General features: G+C 47.4%; 1 protein-coding gene across 1 annotated transcript; it reads left to right on the top strand.

Moving 5' to 3' along the window:
- Positions 2,213 to 9,509, top strand: LOC102186682 (cationic amino acid transporter 3). The gene is made up of 11 exons (XM_018062903.1): positions 2,213 to 2,872; positions 3,476 to 3,634; positions 6,426 to 6,597; positions 6,836 to 6,966; positions 7,111 to 7,315; positions 7,485 to 7,624; positions 7,726 to 7,828; positions 8,010 to 8,209; positions 8,408 to 8,577; positions 8,828 to 8,936; positions 9,100 to 9,509. Exons 1-11 carry the CDS (start codon positions 2,494 to 2,496, stop codon positions 9,186 to 9,188), a joined length of 1,857 nt encoding a protein of 618 aa, XP_017918392.1. The 5' UTR covers positions 2,213 to 2,493; the 3' UTR covers positions 9,189 to 9,509.

Here is an 18,578-nt window from a genome sequence, read left to right as displayed (position 1 = left end):
TATAATCCAGTGAGCTTTATAATACCTGATTCATGACTAGGATTAGCAAATGAAACTGTATTATTTCAATGCATGTATAGGCCTCATCACATTTATCCATTTCTTTGAGGTTGGACAGCTGGGTTGCTTCCAGCTTTCAGCTGTTGTGAATAATGGTACTATGAAAATAGGTGTGCAAATATCTGTTTGAGATCCTATTTTCAGTTCTTTTGGGTGTACACCCAGCAGTGGAATTGCTGGATCAGGTGGTAATTCCAGTTTTAGTTTTTTTAGAGAACCTTACATTCCTCCTCACGGTGCACAGGGGTTCGTCAGCAGCATTTGAGCAAGAAGAAAACACAGGTCCAGAGAAGTGTATGACTTGTTCAAAGGCACAGCAGGGTTCGAGGAGCCAAGATTCGAATCAGAGTTTCCTGGGTTTTTGAATCCTTGCTCTGAACCAACACTCTAAACTTGGACTTCAGAATATCAGGGGTAGAAGCCCCCTGATGGTGACTTGTGGTCACTGGGTCATCCTAGGCCTGCAGAGCAGTGTAGTGAGGGGACATTTCATGCCCCAAAGCAGCAGGAAATAGAGTCCTGTCCTTCCTGATTCAGAATAAAAGTTGATCTCTCTTCCCTCCAGGCAGGTAGTTGGGAGGCCACTCTGCTGTGATGCTTTGACTGAGCTGGGCTTGAGTCTGTCCCTCCCTACAAATTCCATCTGCTTCTGCCCCAAAGCAGAGTCCCTGTTCCATGTCACTCTGAAGGCAACAGAACAGGAAGCTACCAGGTTTTAGGATCTTCATCATGGAAACAGGTGGAGTCTGTGATTTCTGATCACCAAGCCCATTAGGCACTTCATCCCTATCTAAGACAGAAGGAAGTAACGATCATGACAGTTTTCCCACAACAGCATGACAAAGATGGGCTATAGTGTGTGCAATATCAACAAGCTAATAAATAGCAGAGCTGGATTTGAAATGGCAGACCTGATTGATTTTGCTTAAAAAGAAGAAATCAGCATTCTTATCCACTCAGTTCATACCAGTTAAGCAGATACTGTGAGCCAGGCAGTGTGCCAGGTTTTGCTTCTGTAGGGGCAGAAATTTCCTTTTCTAAGCTCTTTGGCTGGTCAAAGAGGCACTTCCCTGGTGGTCCAGTGGCTAAGACTCTGTGCCCACACTGCAGGGGGCCTGGGCTCCATCTGTGGTTGGAGAACTAGACCCCGTATGCCACAACTGAGTTCACCTGCCTCAATGAAAGATCTGTGTGCTGCAACTAAGACCCAGTACAGCCAAAAAAAAAAAAAAAAAAAAAGACAGATTAGGAGATTCAATTTGCTCGTAGGGGAGCCCCATAAAAGTTCTGAGACTCAAAGACTTTCAAACAACTGAGGCTCATATCCTCCCCTGACCTAAAGAGAAGGGAGTAGGAATCTTCGGCTTGAAAGGGGAGGAAGAGAACCCAAGGGAAGATGGGAAAAGCAAATGCTTGGAAGACTCTTGGGAGTCCCTTGGATAGCAAGGAGATCCAACCAGTCCACCCTAAGGGAAATCCACACTGAATATTCATTGCAAGGACAGATGCTGAAGCTGAAACTTCAATACTTTGGCCACATGATGTGAAGAGATGACTCATTTGCAAGGACCCTGATGCTTGGAAATATTGAAGCTGGGAGGAGAAGGGGACGACAGAGGATAAGATGGTTGGATGGCATCACTGACTCGATGGACATGAGTTTGAGGAAGCTCCGGGAGTTGATGATGGACAAGGAAGTCTGGTGTGTTGCAGTCCACGGGGTCACAAAGAGTCAGACACGACTGACCTACTAAAGACAACAACAAAAATCAAGTGCTTGGTAAACAAATGTTTGCCACTTCAGAAGATAATCCTTTTAGAAATAATAGGTTTTCTTTGGTGATAGCTCTCTTCCTGTGTAGGTCCCTTAATCTACATTATTTGGAGCAGTTAAGCAATAGGCAAGGAGCTTCTCCTGAGTCTGCTGGGTCTTCCCTGCCTTCAGCTCAAAACAGTCAACCCGTCAAAGGGGCACATTGGAGAAGATGTATTCTGGTCCCACTAGAAAAGATCCTGATGCTGGCAGAGATTGAAGGCAGAAGGAGAAGGGCATGACAGAGGATGAGATGGTTGGATGGCATCACTGACTCGATGGACATGAGTTTGAGGAAGCTCCAAGAGTTGGTAATGGACAGGGAGGCCTGGGGTGCTGCAGTCCATGGGGTCCCAACGACTGAGTGACTGAACTGATTCTGCTCCCCATCACTTGTCTTTAAACATTCTTCCTAGTAATTTTGAAACACATTAAGAGGCTTCATTGTGTTTGAAGAAACCAAACCTCAGAGAAGGGAGAACTTGCCCAGTGGGTCCTTTTACCACCTGTCCCTCATCACTCCAATACTTCATGGAATTTAACTCCTAGGGTCAGGGACAGATAAACAATCTTGCTGGCTCTGTGTCTTGTTTTCTCAGCAGATCATAGCCTCCTCAACTATGTCTAGGATGGTGTATCAGTATGTTCGCCAGTTTGGTCAGAAGCTGGTCCACAGGCGAGGGGCAGACACCATAAAGGAGTCTGACGGTCTCAAGATTCATCTGAGCGCCACAGAGCTGGTGTTCTTGGGTGTGGGCAGGAACCTGGGAGCCGGCCTGTACATCGTGCTTGGTGCAGTGGCCAAGTACATAGCTGGACCAGCGATTGTCATCTGCTTCTTGGTGGCCGGCCTGTCTTCTCTGCTGTCGAGGCTCTGCTATGTGGAGTTTGATGCACGGGTACCACGCTCCTCTTCTGCGTATGTCTGCAGCTACGTCATGATGGGACAGCTCTGGGCCTTCGTTGTTGGCTGGAACATCATACTGTTATTTTTAATTGGTGAGGTGATGGGACCAGGCGACAGGTGTGGGGGGAAAGGTGTGGGGGCTAAGGTCAGGAAACTGGGAGATGGGATTGTGGTCTCATTCATGGGCACTTTGTTACCTGACTTGAGGTGGGAAATGGGTAACTGTGGCTGGAAAACCCCACAACTTCTTTCTAGTCAGCTCTCTCCTGCTTTCCTTAAATAATTGGACTAAGAATGAGAAGGAAAGGAAATTGTGGGCACCGGTGGGAGGGAGGCGTGTCCCACAGCTCATCACCTCATTATATTGGAGTCTTTGCTCAGCTGTTGCCTCTGAGTGATTTTTTTGGGGGGGGGGCGGGGGGGGGGTTGCCACTTGATTTAAAATTTCATCCCTCATCTTTTAGCCCTCCTGGTCCAACTTCCCAGTTTTCTTTCCTTGTGAAACACTGACCTCCTCCTAACCTATTAAAGAGTGGACCTTTTTTGTGAGTCATCTCAGTCTGCTCTCGATACCCCATGGAAAAAAAAATCTTTGAGCTTATATATTTTGTATATTTTTTCCTCCAATATACGTCCATTGGCACTTACTAGGTGTTCAATTTTGTCTGTGAATGTTCGTTTTTCTGCTGCTGCAGCCATTGCATGTACAGCCCGCGCCTGGAGGTACGCCTTTGAGAGCCTCATTGGGGACCGCATCTCTCAGAAATTGGAGGAAACTGTCCCTCTGCATGCACCCTACTTTCTGGCCACGGATGCAGACTTTTTCGCACTGGGCCTGGTGCTGCTGCTTGCGGGTGAGTCAGCGGTTAGATATAAGATGTGATGAGGGGACTCCTATGGTGGTCCAGTGGTTAAGAATCCACCTTGCAATGTGCAGACAAGGGTTCGATCCCTGGTCAGGGAGCTAAGATCTCATGTGCTGCAGAACAATTAAGCCCAAGTCCTTAGCCTGCACACTACAACTAGAGAATCTGTGTGTGTGTGTGTCTAGTTGCTCAGTCACGTCTGACCCTTTGTGACCCTTTGGACCATAGCAAAATAGACTCCTTTGTCACTGGGATTCTCCAGGCAAGAATACCAGAGTGAGTTACCCATTACCTTTTCCAGGGGATCTTCCTGACCTGGGAAGTGAACCCATGTCTCCTGTGTTTCCTGCATTGCAGGTACATTCTTTATCCACTGATTCCCAAACTTTGCTGTTTGGGTCGCAACAAAAGATCCCACAGCTAAGACCCAACTCAGCCAAATTCAGTTCAGTTCAGTCACTTAGGCCTGATGGACTCTTTGTGACCCTATGGACTGCAGCACGCCAGGCTTCGCTGTCTAGCACCCACTCCCGGAGTTTACTCAAACTTATGTCCATTGAGTCGGTGATGACATCCAACCATCTCATCCTTTGTCATCCCCTTCTTCTCTTGCCTTCAGTCTTTCCCAGCATCAGGGTCTTTTCAAGTGAGTCATCTCTTCGCATCAGGTGGCCAAAGTATTGGAATTTCAGCTTCAACATCAGCCCTTCCAACGAATATTCAGGAGTGATTTCCTTTAAGATGGACTGGTTGGATCTCCTTGCAGTCCAAGGGACTCTCAAGAGTCTTCTCAAACACCACAGTTCCAAAACATCAATTCTTTGGCACTCAGCTTTCTTCACAGTCCAACTCTCACATCCATACATGACCACTGGGAAAACCATTGCTTTGACTCAATAGACCTTTGTTGGCAAAGTAATGCCTCTGTTTTTTAATAGGCTGCCTAGGTTGGTCATAGCTTTTCTTCCAAGGAGCTTTTAATTTCATGGCTGCAGTCACCATCTGAAGTGATTTTGGAGCCCCCCAAAATAAAGTCTCTAACTGTTTCCATTGTTTCCCTTCTATTTGTCAAGAAGTGATGGGGCCAGATGCCATGATCTTGGTTTTCTGAATATTGAGTTTGAAGCCAGCTTTTTCACTCTCCTCTTTCACTTTCATCAAGAGGCTCTTTAGTTCTTCTTTGCTTTCTGCCATCACTGTGGTGTCATCTGCATATCTGAGGTGATTGATACTTCTCCCAGCAATCTTGATTCCAGCTTGTGCTTCATCCAGCATAGTGTTTCTCATGATGTACTCTGCATATAAGCTAAATAAGCAGGGTGGCAATATACACCCTTGACATACTCCTTTCCCAATTTGGAACCGGTCAGTTGTTCCATGTCCAGTTCTAACTGTTACTTCCTGACCTACATACAGATTTCTCAACAGGCAAGTCAGGTGGTCTGGTATTCCCATCTCTTGAAGAGTTTTCCATAGTTTGTTGTGATCTACACAGTCAAAGGCTTTGGCATAGTTAATAAAGCAGAAGTAGATGATTTTCTGGAACTCTCTTGCTTTTTCCATGATCCAACGATGTTGGCCATATGATCTCTGGTTCCTCTGCCTTTTCTAGATCCAGCTTGGATCACCTCACAGTCCAAGGGACTCTCAAGAGTCTTCTCCAACACAACAGTTCAAAAGCATCAGTTATTCAGTGCTCAGCTTTCTTTATAGTTCAACTCTCACATCCACACATGACTAGATACCAGTGAAACACACTCTGGAATTTTGACAATTCAAATGTCTCTAAACCATGCCAAATATTTGGGGAATAAAATTTACTCCCAGGTGAGAATCATTTTCTTAGACTGACATATTTTCTTCTTGGTACTGAGACAAAAGATTTTCATTTTTTATTTCAGAGGAAATTCACATAGCATAAATTTATCAATTTGCTATTTCCCCCAGCTTTACTGAGATGCAACTGACATACAGCATGATAAGTTTGAGGTGTAAAATGTGCTTTTTTCTTTTTTTCTTTTTTTACTGTACTAGGTCTTTATCGCTGCTCACAGGTTTTCTCTGGTTGCAGAGAGCATGGGTTAATCTTTGCTTTGATACACAGGCTTCTCATTCTGGTGGCTTCTCTTGTTGCAGAGCACGGGCTCTAGAGCTCGGGCTCAGTAGTTACAGCACATCGGCTTAGTTGGTCTGCAGTACGTGAAATGTCCCTGGACCAGGGATGGAACCCTTGTCCCCTGCATTGGCCGGCAGACTTCCAACCACTGGACCACCAGGAAAGTCTCACAGTGACTATCTGATAGACTTGCCTATGCGAGATGATCGCCACAATAAGAAATGAACTATTAGGTCCTTCCTGGTGGTCCAGTGGCCGAGACTCCTTACTCACTGTGCAGGGGACCAAGGTTCCACCCCTGGTCAGGGAAGTCAGATCCTACTTAACGGAACTAAGGGCTCACATGCCACAACTAAAGATTCTGTTATGCCACAGCAAAGACTCAGCCCAGCCAAATACAAATAAAATGAAAAATTTTTTTAATTATAAGAAAAGAAATTAACTATCTTATGGGTACAATTCAGGGGTGCTAGTACATTCACAATGTTGTCCAGCCATCACCTCCATCGACCTTCAAACATGTTCATCTCCCCCAAAAGACACCCTGTATCCCTGAGCATCACGGTCCATCCACCCCACCCCCACACCCCCCAGCCCCCAGGCTGCTCCCTGGCTCTATGGACTTAGTTACTGTGCGTGTCTCGTATTCCATCTCTCCTGCAGTACTACTCGCTCTGGGAGTTCCTGAGTCAGCCTGGGTTTACAGAGTGTTCACGGGCATCAACCTTTTGGTTCTCAGCTTCATCATCGTCTCTGGCTTCATTAATGGAGACCTGCACAACTGGAAGCTCACAGAACAGGACTACGCATTGGCAACAGCTGTATTCTCGTATAGGTTATGAGCGTACCTTTGGTCATATTAATGTGTGTGTGTGTGTGTGTGTGTGTGTGTGTGTGTGTGTGTGTAGGGAGGTGGGAGCTGAGAATCTGGTGGGGACTAAAGAGACTGAGGCTGGTGGATCCGGATGGTGGGTTTCTTGGAGGCCAGAGTTTGTGGTATTGAGGGAAGAGTCCAGAAGTGATGGCTGAACCCACCTCACCCATGATCTTTCTTGCTCCTTCTCTCACCACAGCTTGGGCCCTCCAGGTGCTGGAGGGTTTGTGCCTTTTGACTTTGAGGGGGTTGTCCAAGGAGCAGCTACGTGTTTCTATGCATTTGTTGGTTTTGCTGCCATTGCCGCTAGAGGTAACATGATCACTGAGTGTCCCATCGGGGGTCTGGACAGAGTTTGGGCTGCCCTTGGGCACAGAGGTTGGGAGAAGGTTAGCCTGCTTCAGGCAATTCTGTGCTTTCACCTCATGGCGTTTTCCTGACCTGCTGCTTCCACCCCTTTTGCAGAGAGTGGAGACCTCAAGCCTCAGCGGTCGATCTCCCTGATCTCACTCCTCATGTGCTTTTTGGCGTATTTTGCTGTCTCCGCGGTGCTCACCCTCATGGTGCCCTACTACCAGATTCGTCACCACAGCCCCTTGCCCGAGGCTTTTCTCCATGTTGGCTGGGGCCCTGCCAGATGTGTGGTGGCTGTTGGCGTCCTCTGTGCTCTTACGTCCAGGTCAGTGTCCGGGTTTCTCCCCGTCAACTGTCAGATGCTCATGCACCCCAGCCCGTGGGACTGAGAGACAAGAGGGAAAGACATCTTGCTCCATGTAGACTAGGGAGCGCATGCCCTGGTCTCCCCTGCTTCTCCACGTCCTCACACGTGTCTCCACTTTCTCTCCCAGCCTCCTGGGTGACATGTTCCCCATGTCTCGGTTAATCCGTGCAATGGCAGAGGACGGGCTCCTTTTCCGGGGACTTGCCCGGGTCTATGGTCACACAAAAATCCCCGTCGTGGCCATCATGTCTTCTGGAAGCCTTGCAGGTGAATAAGCAAAACTCGCTCCTTCCTTGATCCATTTCCCTTAAGTGCAGTTCCAATGGTTTCTTAATCCCACCCCTGCCGTTTTTGCTCCCCCATTCTAGGGATCATGGCATTACTCTTTGAGTTCAGCCACATTGCAAACCTCATGGCAGTTGCGTCCCTGCTTGCTTACTCCATGGTGTCCTTCTCGGTCCTTGTTCTCAGGTGAGACCGCACTACACCTTGACTGAGGGGCTTGGGGTCATGGGGATAATGGGGAGGTCATCCTGGTCTGTGTCTTCATTATGTCTTCTGATCGTTCAAGAGAAGAAAGAAGTGGAATAGACAATCTGGTGTTCTGTGAATAGTGGCTGCTGTTAACATTGCCTTTAAACCTCTAACTCAGGTATCAGCCAGGTCAGAATTTAAGTAAGAGTGAGAAAACGGAAGAAGAAACTGAGATGGAGCTTGTACCTGTAGGAAGTCCTTTGGACTCTGTACCTGAAGCAGGAACCTCAAACATTCTAAAGAGCCTGTGGTTCCCTACCAGCACCACCCCCACCCGGAAATCTGGCCAGATTGTCTATGGATGTGCCTTCCTGCTTGGTGAGCAGTGGGGTTTCCCTTTGTTCATGTTCTGAAATGGACAGGATGGAGTGAGAGTGTGTATTTTGTCAGTTAAGGAGTCTGGGAGATATGATGGCCCTTCCTGATGTTGGTGGTTTCAGGGAGGGGTGTGACCCGAGGTCCTGGCGTCTTTGGCTTCTGGGTCCAGCCTGTTCTCCTCCTCCTTGACCCTTGCAGTTCTCCTGCTGAGCATCCTGAGCCTGGTCCTGGCCCAGTGGCCCAGACGTGTGTTCTCTGGAGACCCCGTGCTCACAACAGTGGCTGTGCTGCTGCTGCTGCTGCTCATCACTGGGGTGACGGCCATCATCTGGAGGCAGCCCCAGAGCCCCAGACCTCTTATGTTCAGGGTATGTGACCTATGTGTACAAAGTGTCTATGTTCAGTGAAGGAGGTCTGCGTGCTTTGAGACATCAACATCCCTTGCTGGACCAGGGAAGAAAAGGAGTTGCTGAAACCTATGGACTCCTCCCTGATCCACACTCAGTGCTTACAAACCAGGCTCAATAGGCACTGAACACAAAGCCTGACCCACGAAGGTCAGGGTCTCCCTTTCAGACATCTGGGCTGTGTTCAGGGATGAACTGACTCTGCCCACAGGTCCCTGCTCTGCCTGTCCTCCCGCTGGTCAGCATCTTCGTGAACCTTTACTTGATGATGCAGATGACCTCTGGGGCCTGGATCCTCTTTGGCATCTGGAATGCCATTGGTGAGTGACTTTCTGGGCTGAAGAGGCTTGAGTGACTGAGCCCAATCTTCTTCCTACCACCTCCCCCCTAAACTGTGTCAGACACCAGAATAGAAGGCTTACTGGGTATTCATAAGTGAAGAGAGCCCCCGTTTTTCTTCTTACTCTCTCATTTCCCTACTAGGATTTGCCATATACTTTGGATATGGGGTCCGACACAGCTTGGAGGAGAACAATGAGCCACCAGCCTCCACCTCCCAGACTCCGGACTAAAACACCCCTAGTGATGAAGCATCTTAGCCAAAGGAAATAGATGCTGTGTGGACCCCTCCATACACTGGAGGTATCCGCTGGTTCAAGGTGCACTTTGAGCCTCTATGGACTGTGCAAGTGGAAAGCATTTAGTGCCCTGTATTTATTGCCAGTGGACAAAATGACTTTGCTATTGTATAATTTTTAAGTAAACTCTCTTAAGCTTAATATGCATCAGAAGATTGCATGCTTCATAAGTGTGTAGTAAGATGAATCTTCACAAAGAAAGTATTATGATGTTACTGACAACTAGAGGAAGAAATAAAATACTAGCCTACACAGAAGACACACCTTCTTGTACTTATTTCCAATAAGAATGAGATTGTCCCATGGGAAGGAAACTCAGGTAACTATGTATTATGTCAGGAGTTACACTTTAGGGGCTTCTCTGATGGTCCAGTGGCTAAGACTCTTTGCATGAAATGTGCCCATCTTTGCATAAAATGTTCCCTTGGTATCTCTAATTTTCTTGAGGAGATCTTTCTTCAAAATAGTCTTTCCCATTTTATTGTTTTCCTCTATTTCTTTGCATTGATTGCTGAGGAAGGCTTTCTTATCTCTCCTTGCTATTCCTTGGAACTCTGCATTCAAATGGGTATATCTTTCCTTTTCTCCTTTGCTTTTCGCTTCTCTTTTCACAGCTATTTGTAAGGCCTCCTCAGACAGTCATTTTGCCTTTTTGCATTTCTTTTTCTTGCGGATGGTCTTCATTGCTGTCTCCTGTACGATGTCATGAACCTCTGTCCATAGTTCATCAGGCACTCTATCAGAGCTAGTCCCTTAAATCTATTTTTCACTTCCACTGTATAATCATAAGGGGTTTGATTTAGGTCACACCTGAATGGTTTAGTGGGTTTTCCCACTTTATTGAATTTAAGTCTGAATTTGGCAATAAGAAGTTCATGATCTGAGCCACAGTCAGCTCCCGGTCTTGTTTTTGCTGACTGTATACAGCTTCTCCATCTTTGGCTGCAAAAAATACATCAAGCTGATGTCAGTGTGAGAAAAAACAATCTGTATAAAATATATATATATACTGTACATACTTTGATTGTAAAATAATTTTTTTCTAAGATATGGTGAACGTTAACTGACAACATAGTGGCCACAAATCCACAATTTGTGAAACAGGCAGCATTGGCAAAAAGTGAAGTATGTGTGTACATGTATAATCAACACGCATAAAATACATACCCGTATAAGATATATGGATTAAGGGTACACTTTACTTGTTTCACCACAAAAAATAGTTAAGACCTACTTAGTTAAAGGAGACAACTGGAGCCTGACTGCACGTCTCCCCAAAGGGCCAGGTCCTGACTGGGTGTCAGGCAAATTTTCCTGAGAAGAAATGGCATCTAGGGGACTTCCCCGGTGGTCCAGTGGATAAGAATCCACCTTCCAATCCAGAAGACACAGGTTCAATCCCTGGTTCAGGAAGATTCCACATGCTTCGGAGCAGCTCAGACTCTGTCCAAAACTACTAAGCCTGCGCTCGAAAGCCTGAAGCCACGGCAGCCAGCAGCCCCTGCACCCCAACCGGAGAGTAGCCCCCACTCCCCGCAAATAGAAAGAACTCACATGCAGCAGAAAAGACCCAGCACAGACAAAATCATAAATAAATAAAGGAAATGATAGAAATGAGGTCTCCTTTGTCTATTAATGATCACGTTGTCACCCGTCCAACTCCGGCTATCTGGGTTGGTCACACCTGCATAAACAGGAAGTGATGCTGAAAACTCAGCCTCTCTGAACACCAGTGTGGAGTCCAACCTCAGAGGCAGAGTTCTGGGTGGAGGAGGAAAGAACAGTTTCATTGCTTTGCCAGGCCCAGGGGACAGAGCGGGCTCCTGCCATTGAAACTGAGTCCCGACCCAGGCGAGTTCGGTGAGGAGTTTTATGGCAACTGTTCAGGGAGCAGTTGCTGACAGATCAGGGTGTGTGCAGGGTCCCAGGCGGTAGGTCTCCTCGTCTTGACAAAGATTAAAACTTAAGGGGTCTCTGGCCCTTTTAATTTTGCCACAGGAGGCTTCTCAGCAGCTCCTTCCATGATTCTGTTCAGTTCAGTTCAGTTCTCAGTCATGTCCGACTCTTTGCGGCCCAGTGGACTGCAGCACGCCAGGTCTCCCAGTCCATCAGCAACTCCCAGAGTTGACCCAAACTCATGTCCATTGAGTCAGTGATGCCATCCAACCATCTCATCCTCTGTCATCCACTTCTCCTCCCACCTTCAATCTTTCCCAGCATCAGGGTCTTTTCAAATGAGTCAGCTCTTCACATCAGGTGGGCAGAGTATTGGAGTTTCAGATTCTGTGAGCAGCAACTGCTTGAAGCTGCCCTTTGGAACTCAGAGCAGGTCATGGAAGCTGGAGTCTGGATACAAAAAACAAGGGACAGAAATGAACCTACTTACAAATCAGACGGAGACTCACAGACTTAGGAAATGAATTTATGGTTGCCAGGGGAAGCGATAGCTAGGGACGTTGGGAGGGCATGTACACACCGCTCTATATAAAATGGAAAAGCAGCCAGGACCTGCTGTAGACACAAGGAATCTGCTCAGTGTTGGGTGCAGCCTGGACGGGACAGGACTTTGGGGGAGAATGGACACATGGCCATGTGAGACTCAGTCCCTTCGTTGTTGACCTGAACCTACGCCACCATCATTCCTTGGCTACACCCCACTACAAAATGTTTTTGGTATTTAAAATACTTTTGAAAAAGGAACAGGGGACAGAAAAAAGCCTTCATTCCGAGGAGCCCCATATGGTCCTGAGGTAGGAGCTAGTGGGCTCCAGGCTGGGCATTTACAATTAGACTTCTGTTTACATTTCCTGAGGAAGGAGGCAGGGGGCTCTGGGCTAGAGAGTTACAAGCAGCCTCCTGTTGGCTCTTCGAGATGGAAATGACAAGAACAGAGTGAGTAGCTGGACTTTGTCTCCTGTGGACACTTTCAGGCAACAACTGTGGCAGGCCTAAACACTCTTTGATTTAAAGGTCAAGAGTGACAGATTTCCCAGCCTTGTGGCCAGGGAGACATGGCACATGTTGAGGGTCAGAGAGGAGGAGGGCATCCCACCATAATAGTAGATGCCAGGACCCACCCCATCCCATGGCCTCCCGGCTGGAATACATCCTGAAAGAAAGTTGCGCAGGTGAGTGGGTGAGGGTCCTAGGGCAGGTCAGTTGTGTTAAAATAAGTGGATAATTGGCTAAAGATAAACAAACTCAGAACTGCCCTTGTGGATGATTTTACTGACTTTGTTGGGTCATGGGGCTCCTCCTCCTGGGAGGAGGCCCACACTCTTTCTCTCCAGCTGTGTATCTCTGCCTCGCTTCTGTCTTAACTGAGCAAACTTCCTCTGAGTGCTCTCTCATTGTTGTGCTGTGTCTCTAATAATACACTTTGTACCTGTTTTAGATTAAAAAAATTTTTTTTCCTCCTTGAGAAATGCATTTTTCAATGGAGGCAAGAGTCAGGGGAACCTTGTCTCTAGCCTCTGGCCCCTGGTGGACGAGCGGCTAGGAGTCCTGGTTTTCATCCAGGCCACCCGGGTTCAATATCCGCGCACAGAGCTAAGCCACCCCTCACGGCTGACTCTCTCCGAGAATACCTGATGCTGAAACCCAGGATTTCAAGGTAAACTGCAGGTCTCCCCGAACTGCTGGCTGGGGACCTCTGAGTCTCTCTCTCCCATGAGAACTTGCTTGCTCTCACTCTCTGCTTCCAAGACGCACAGGTTTCCGTCTAGATCCGCTCGGTGAAGGAGCACAAGTTCTCTTTCCCTGTGTCCTCTCCCTCTGTCTCTTGCTCTCCTTGAACCGCAAACCCCCGCGGGTCCTCAGCCCAGCAGTGCGTCCTCATCAACGCTGCGAGCTGTGTGCAGGGACTTCTTGCTGGCACCATCAGCCAATTTCTCCCTGCTACACGCCGCACTTTATTTCCTAGGGGCGGTAGAAGAATCACAGCCCCCGGGCCCTCCAGTATATCTTCTCAAGCAGCGCACCAGCACACACACTGTGCCTTTCTGTCTTTTCATCCTGTGATTTTCTTTCGTACTTTACATGAGAAGACATAGGTTCGATCCCTGGGTTGGAAGATCCCTGGAGAAAGGAATGGCAACTCACTTCTAGTGTTCTTGCCTGGAAAACCACGAATAGAGGAGTCTTGCAGGCTACAGTCCACGGTGTGGCAAAGAGTTGGATAGAACTGAGCAGTTAACACTTTCACTTTCCAGGTTTCTTTTTCATCTAAGCTTTAAGTCCCCTTCAACTTCACCTTCGATGCCACACAAACAAGTGCAATGCTATCAGGCATAATTCTGGTGTTTTTCTGAGAGTGTTTTAAGTCTCAGCAGTAACCCAGCTACTCTGTCAGTTGCATTGCAATTACATTTTAAATGTGAAAACCCCTAGAGACTATTTAATTAATTGGTTTACTATTTGGCTGTGTCTGGTCTTTGCCGCTGGCTTTCTCTAGCTGTCTGAGTGAGGGCGGCTCTCCAGTTGCAGCTTACAGGCTCCCCTTGTGGTCACGTCTCTTTCTGTGGAACCCGGGCTCAGGGTGCGGGCTTCCGCGGCTGTGGTGCGCAGGCTTCGCTGCACGACAGCATGTGGAAGCTTCCAGGTCAGGGACACACTGCATCCCCTGCATTGGCAGGTGGACTCTTTGCCACTGGACTCAGAAGGGAAGTCCATAGGCAGACTTGAAACGTGCCTTCCTAAGTCTTCTCTTGACATACATACAGTTATGGTTTCACTTGGATGCCTTTGCAAAAGTGCTACCTCTTCAAGATATATAGAGAAGGCTTTCCAAAACTGAATCAAAATTCATTAGGTAAATAAATGTTGTTATTAGCAGTAAGCTGATGCCAGACTGGAACATGGTTTTCTCTGTCTGTTAAGAGGACAATGTTTTCTTGGAGTGCTGCTTTTGATAACAGACTGTGTGAACTCTTTGGGTCTAAGTGATTTGTAACTGCTTTTGAGATCTCTCATTACTTTTGTTGAGAAAATAAGGAGTATTTCACAATCTCTGAAGATTATGGCACATGTAGATAAAGTTCATTCTGCTTCTACAAAAATTAACCTTTATTGTCGGACTTTGGATACCCTGATATCGTTGTGGCATAGTGACTGAAAGTGAAAGTGTTAGTCCAGTCTTTTCTGACTCTTTGCGACCCTATGACTGTAGCCCACCAGGCTCCTCTGGCCATGGAATTCTGCAGGCAAGAATACTGGAGTGGGTGGCTATTTCTTTCTCCAGGGGATCTTCCAGACCCAGGGATCGAACATGAGTCTCCTGCATTGCAGCCAGGTTCTTTACCACCTGAGCCACTGGGGAAGAGCGTGTCAACAGTCTACTCCTAACTGAGGGAATTTGAGATGGGTAAACAATGGCTGTTAATCAAACATTCAGGGCTCTGGGACACCCGAGACGACTGCCCGGCTTTTCCTGGCTCTGTGGAAAATCTCATTTTTATTTGATGGGTTAAAGCCTTTCCTGGTTGCAAGATTGATGCCCTTACAATGAAAGGAAAATGGTAAAAAATAAATATGCATTCACTTGGAGTATGCCTCCCACAATCGCCAGTGATCCAGGTACTCACCTCACTGGCCAAATCATACCAGCTTTCACAAAAACCTCACAAACTTCTTGAAACGATCACTTTCACTGTCATCCTTAATCATCAGGCCAGGTCAACAGAACTAACAGAAAAACTGGACTCAAGTGGAACAGAAGTGAATTACATGGCATTAAAGGAACTTTCAAAAAGTTGGCTTAAAGCTCAACATTCAGAAAACGAAGATCATGGCATCTGGTCCCATCACTTCATGGGAAATAGATGGGGAAACAGTGGAAACAGTGTCAGACTTTATTATTTTGGGCTCCACAATCACTGCAGATGGTGATTGCAGCCATGAAATTAAAAGACGCTTACTCGTTGGAAGAAAAGTTATGACCAACCTGGATAGCATATTCAAAAGCAGAGACATTACTTTGCCAGCTAAGGTCCGTCTAGTCAAGGCTACGGTTCTTTCTGTGGTCATGTCTGGATGTGAGAGCTGGACTGTGAAGAAAGCTGAGTGCCGAAGAATTGATGCTTTTGAACTGTGGTGTTGGAGAAGACTCTTGAGAGTCTCTTGGACTGCAAGGAGATCCAACCCGTCCATTCTAAAGGAGATCAGTCCTGGGATTTCTTTGGAAGGAATGATGCTAAAGCTGAAACTCCAGTACTTTGGCCACCTCATGCGAAGAGTTGACTCATTGGAAAAGACTCTGAAGCTGGGAGGCATTGGGGGCAGGAGGAGAAGGGGATGACACAGGATGAGATGGCTGGATGCTATCACCGAGTCGATGGATGAGAGTCTGAGTGAACTCTGGGAGTTGGTGATGGACAGGGAGGCCTGGCGTGCTGCAATTCATGGGGTCGCAAAGAGTCGGACACGACTGAGCGACTGAACTGATTAACTGAACTGAAAGGAACTGCTGGGCTTCCCTGGTGGCTCAGACTGGAAGAACCTGCCTGCAATGCAGGAGGCTTGGGCTTGATCCCTGGGTCTGGAAGATGCCCTGGAGGAGGAAATGGCAACTCACTCCAGTATTCTTGTCTGGAAAATCCCATGGACAGAGGAGCCTGGCGGGCTGCAGTTCATGGACGTGCAAACAGTTGGACACATCTGAACAACGAACATGCACAAATGAACTGCTAAATATGATTAGAATTTTTCTGACTTTGGTATGACAAATTATTGGCTTCTAATTATTGTTTTTTTCAAACATAAGAAGACTGTTCTCCTCAGGCTACTTATGATTTACAACAATCTGTTAATTTACACTTGTGGGTAAAAGAAAACCTGTTTCTTCTGACTCTGGCTGGTCGCTCAGAAATTGGAGCCCCTGGGTCGTGTATAGCCTTAACAGGTGAACAGAAAGCACTATCTGTTAGCATTTCAAAAATATCTGGGGGCTCTCTAGTAGAAAGAAATCTAGGCGATGCGGTCTCTGGGGCCGAGTTTGCCCCTTTCTGGCTCTGGCTGCCACCTGCCTGACCCTGCCTCTGGCGGGGATGGGCTGGTCCACAGCCTGCTAGCTCTCCTCTGGTATACCCTCAGTCCTTTGTTCTACGGGGGAGCGGGGCAGCAGTGCCTTAGGTTAGGGCTTTTCCCGGGATACTTCGTTCTCTCTCTCTCTCTTTTTTTCCCTCTCTCTCTCTGGCTACCCAACAGTTTAGGTTGCTATCTCACCATAGCTAGGGCAATGTGAGGGAGCTCCCCACAGACCCGCCAGTGAGAGGGTTTCCTGGTGTTTGGAAACCTTTCTTTTAAGACTCCCTTCCCAGGATGGATCTCCATCCCTAACTATTTTGTCTCTCATTTTAGCCTACATTTTGTCCTACCTCCCTTCAAAGACAATGGGCTACATTTCTGGGTGGCTGATGTCCTCTGCCAGAGTTCAGAAGTTGTTTTGTGGAGTTTGCTCAGCATTCAAATGTTCTTTCGATAAATTTGTGGGGGAGAAAGTGGTCTCCTCCGTCCTATTCCTCTGCCATCTTAGCCTCACCCCCCGCCCCCTCCCGCTTCAGACTTCTAATCTCCTGCTCTGCTTAAGGCAGGAAAGTGGTGCATTAGGATGCCTGTCTTTGAATGAGTAGGGTCTGCTGTTAATATTCCTATATCTCTCATTCAGGTACCAGCCAGACTGGAATTTAAGCAAGAATGAGAAAATAGAAGACAAAATTCAGATGAAGCCTCTAGTCAAGGAAAATCCTCTGGACTCTGAACCTGAAGCAGGAAGCTCAAAGACTCTCAAGAGTCTGTGGTTGCCTGTCAGCAGCACCGCCACCCAGAAATCTGCCCAGATGGTCTATGGATGTGCCTTTCTGCTTGGTGAGCACTGGGACGGCTCTTTGGTCATATTTTGAAACTGACAGGATGGAGTGAATGTGTATATTTTCTCAGTGCAGCAGTCTTACAGATATGATGGCCCTTCCTGATGTTGGTGGTTTCAGGGAAGGATGTTGCCCAAGGTCCTGCCATCTTTGTCTTCTGGGTCCAGCCTGTTCTCCTCCTCCTTGACCCTTGCACTTCTCCTGCTGATTATCCTGAGCCAGATCCTGGCCCAGTGGCCCAGCCAGCTGTTCTCTGGAGACCCTGTGCTCACAACAGTGGCTGTGCTGCTGCTGCTGCTCATCACTGGGGTCACGGTCATCATCTGGAGGCAGCCCCAGGACCCCTCTCCTCTTCCATTTAGGGTAAGTGACCTTATGTGTCCAAAGTGTCCTCCTTGGGTGAATGAGGTCTGTGTCCTTTGATGGCAAAATGTCCTTTCCTGGACAGGGAATGAGGGGTGTTACTGAAACCAATGGACTCTTCCCTGACCACCCTCAGGGCTTTGTATACACAATCTCAGTAGGCACTGAATGCACAGCCCGAGGAGGACGGGAGCCTCCCACCCACGTGGGGCAGGGTCCCCTTTAAGACACCTGGGCTGTGTTCAGGGATGAGCTGCCTCTGCCCACAGGTCCCTGCTCTGCCTGTCCTCCCGCTGGTCAGCATCTTCATGAATGTACACCTCTGGGACCTGGGCCCTGTTTGGCGTCTGGAATGCCATTGGTAAGTTGCTTTCTGGGATAAAGAGGTTACTTGAATGACTGCACCCAACATCTTCCTACTATTTCTTCCCACACTGTATCAGACACCATAGAAGGTCTACAGAGCATTTGTAAGTAAGGAGAGCACCTACCTTTCCCTCTCATCGTCTCATCTCCCTACTAGGGATTCTCATATACTTTGGATATGGGATCCGATACAGCCTGGCAGGGAACAATCATCAACAGCCACCAGCCACCAGCCTCCACCTCCCAGACTCTTGACATAAACACCCCTGGGGCTGAGTCATCTTAACCACAGGACATAGATGCTGCATGGAATCCCTCCATGCCCTGGCGGATCTGCTGGTGCAAGGGACACTGTGAGCCTCAGTGGAGTGTGAAGGTGGAGGCATCTAAAGCCCTGTATTTATTGCTAGTGGACAAAGTGACTGGACCATTGTGCAATTTTCAGTAAACTTTTCAAAGCATACTATACATACTTATTTTTCGTTTCACAGCTATTTGTAAGGCCTCCCAGACAGCCATTTGGTCTTGATCCCTGTCTCCTGTACAATGTCATGAACTTCAGTCCATAGTTCATCAGCACTCTATCTATCAGATCTACTCCTTAAATCTATTTCTCACTTCCACTGTATAATCATAAAGGATTTGATTTAGGTCATACCTGAATGACCTAGTGGTTTTCCCTATTTTCTTCAATTCAAGTCTGAATTTGGTAAATAAGGAGTTCATGATC

This window comes from Capra hircus, chromosome 18, assembly GCF_001704415.2.
Source record: "Capra hircus breed San Clemente chromosome 18, ASM170441v1, whole genome shotgun sequence".
Classification (NCBI taxonomy): domain Eukaryota; kingdom Metazoa; phylum Chordata; class Mammalia; order Artiodactyla; family Bovidae; genus Capra; species Capra hircus.
This window is presented reverse-complemented; position numbering and strand designations above follow the sequence as displayed.

What these genes read in the sequence shown, in the direction of transcription:
- LOC102186682 (XM_018062903.1), top strand. Translation starts at nt 2,494, where the DNA reads ATGTCTAGGATGGTGTATCAGTATGTTCGCCAGTTTGGTCAGAAGCTG. An exon ending in ACAGCTGTATTCTCGTATAG is followed by an intron (nt 6,598 to 6,835) that starts GTTATGAGCGTA and finishes CTCTCACCACAG; the next exon opens with CTTGGGCCCTCCAGGTGCTG. An exon ending in TTCTCGGTCCTTGTTCTCAG is followed by an intron (nt 7,829 to 8,009) that starts GTGAGACCGCAC and finishes CCTCTAACTCAG; the next exon opens with GTATCAGCCAGGTCAGAATT.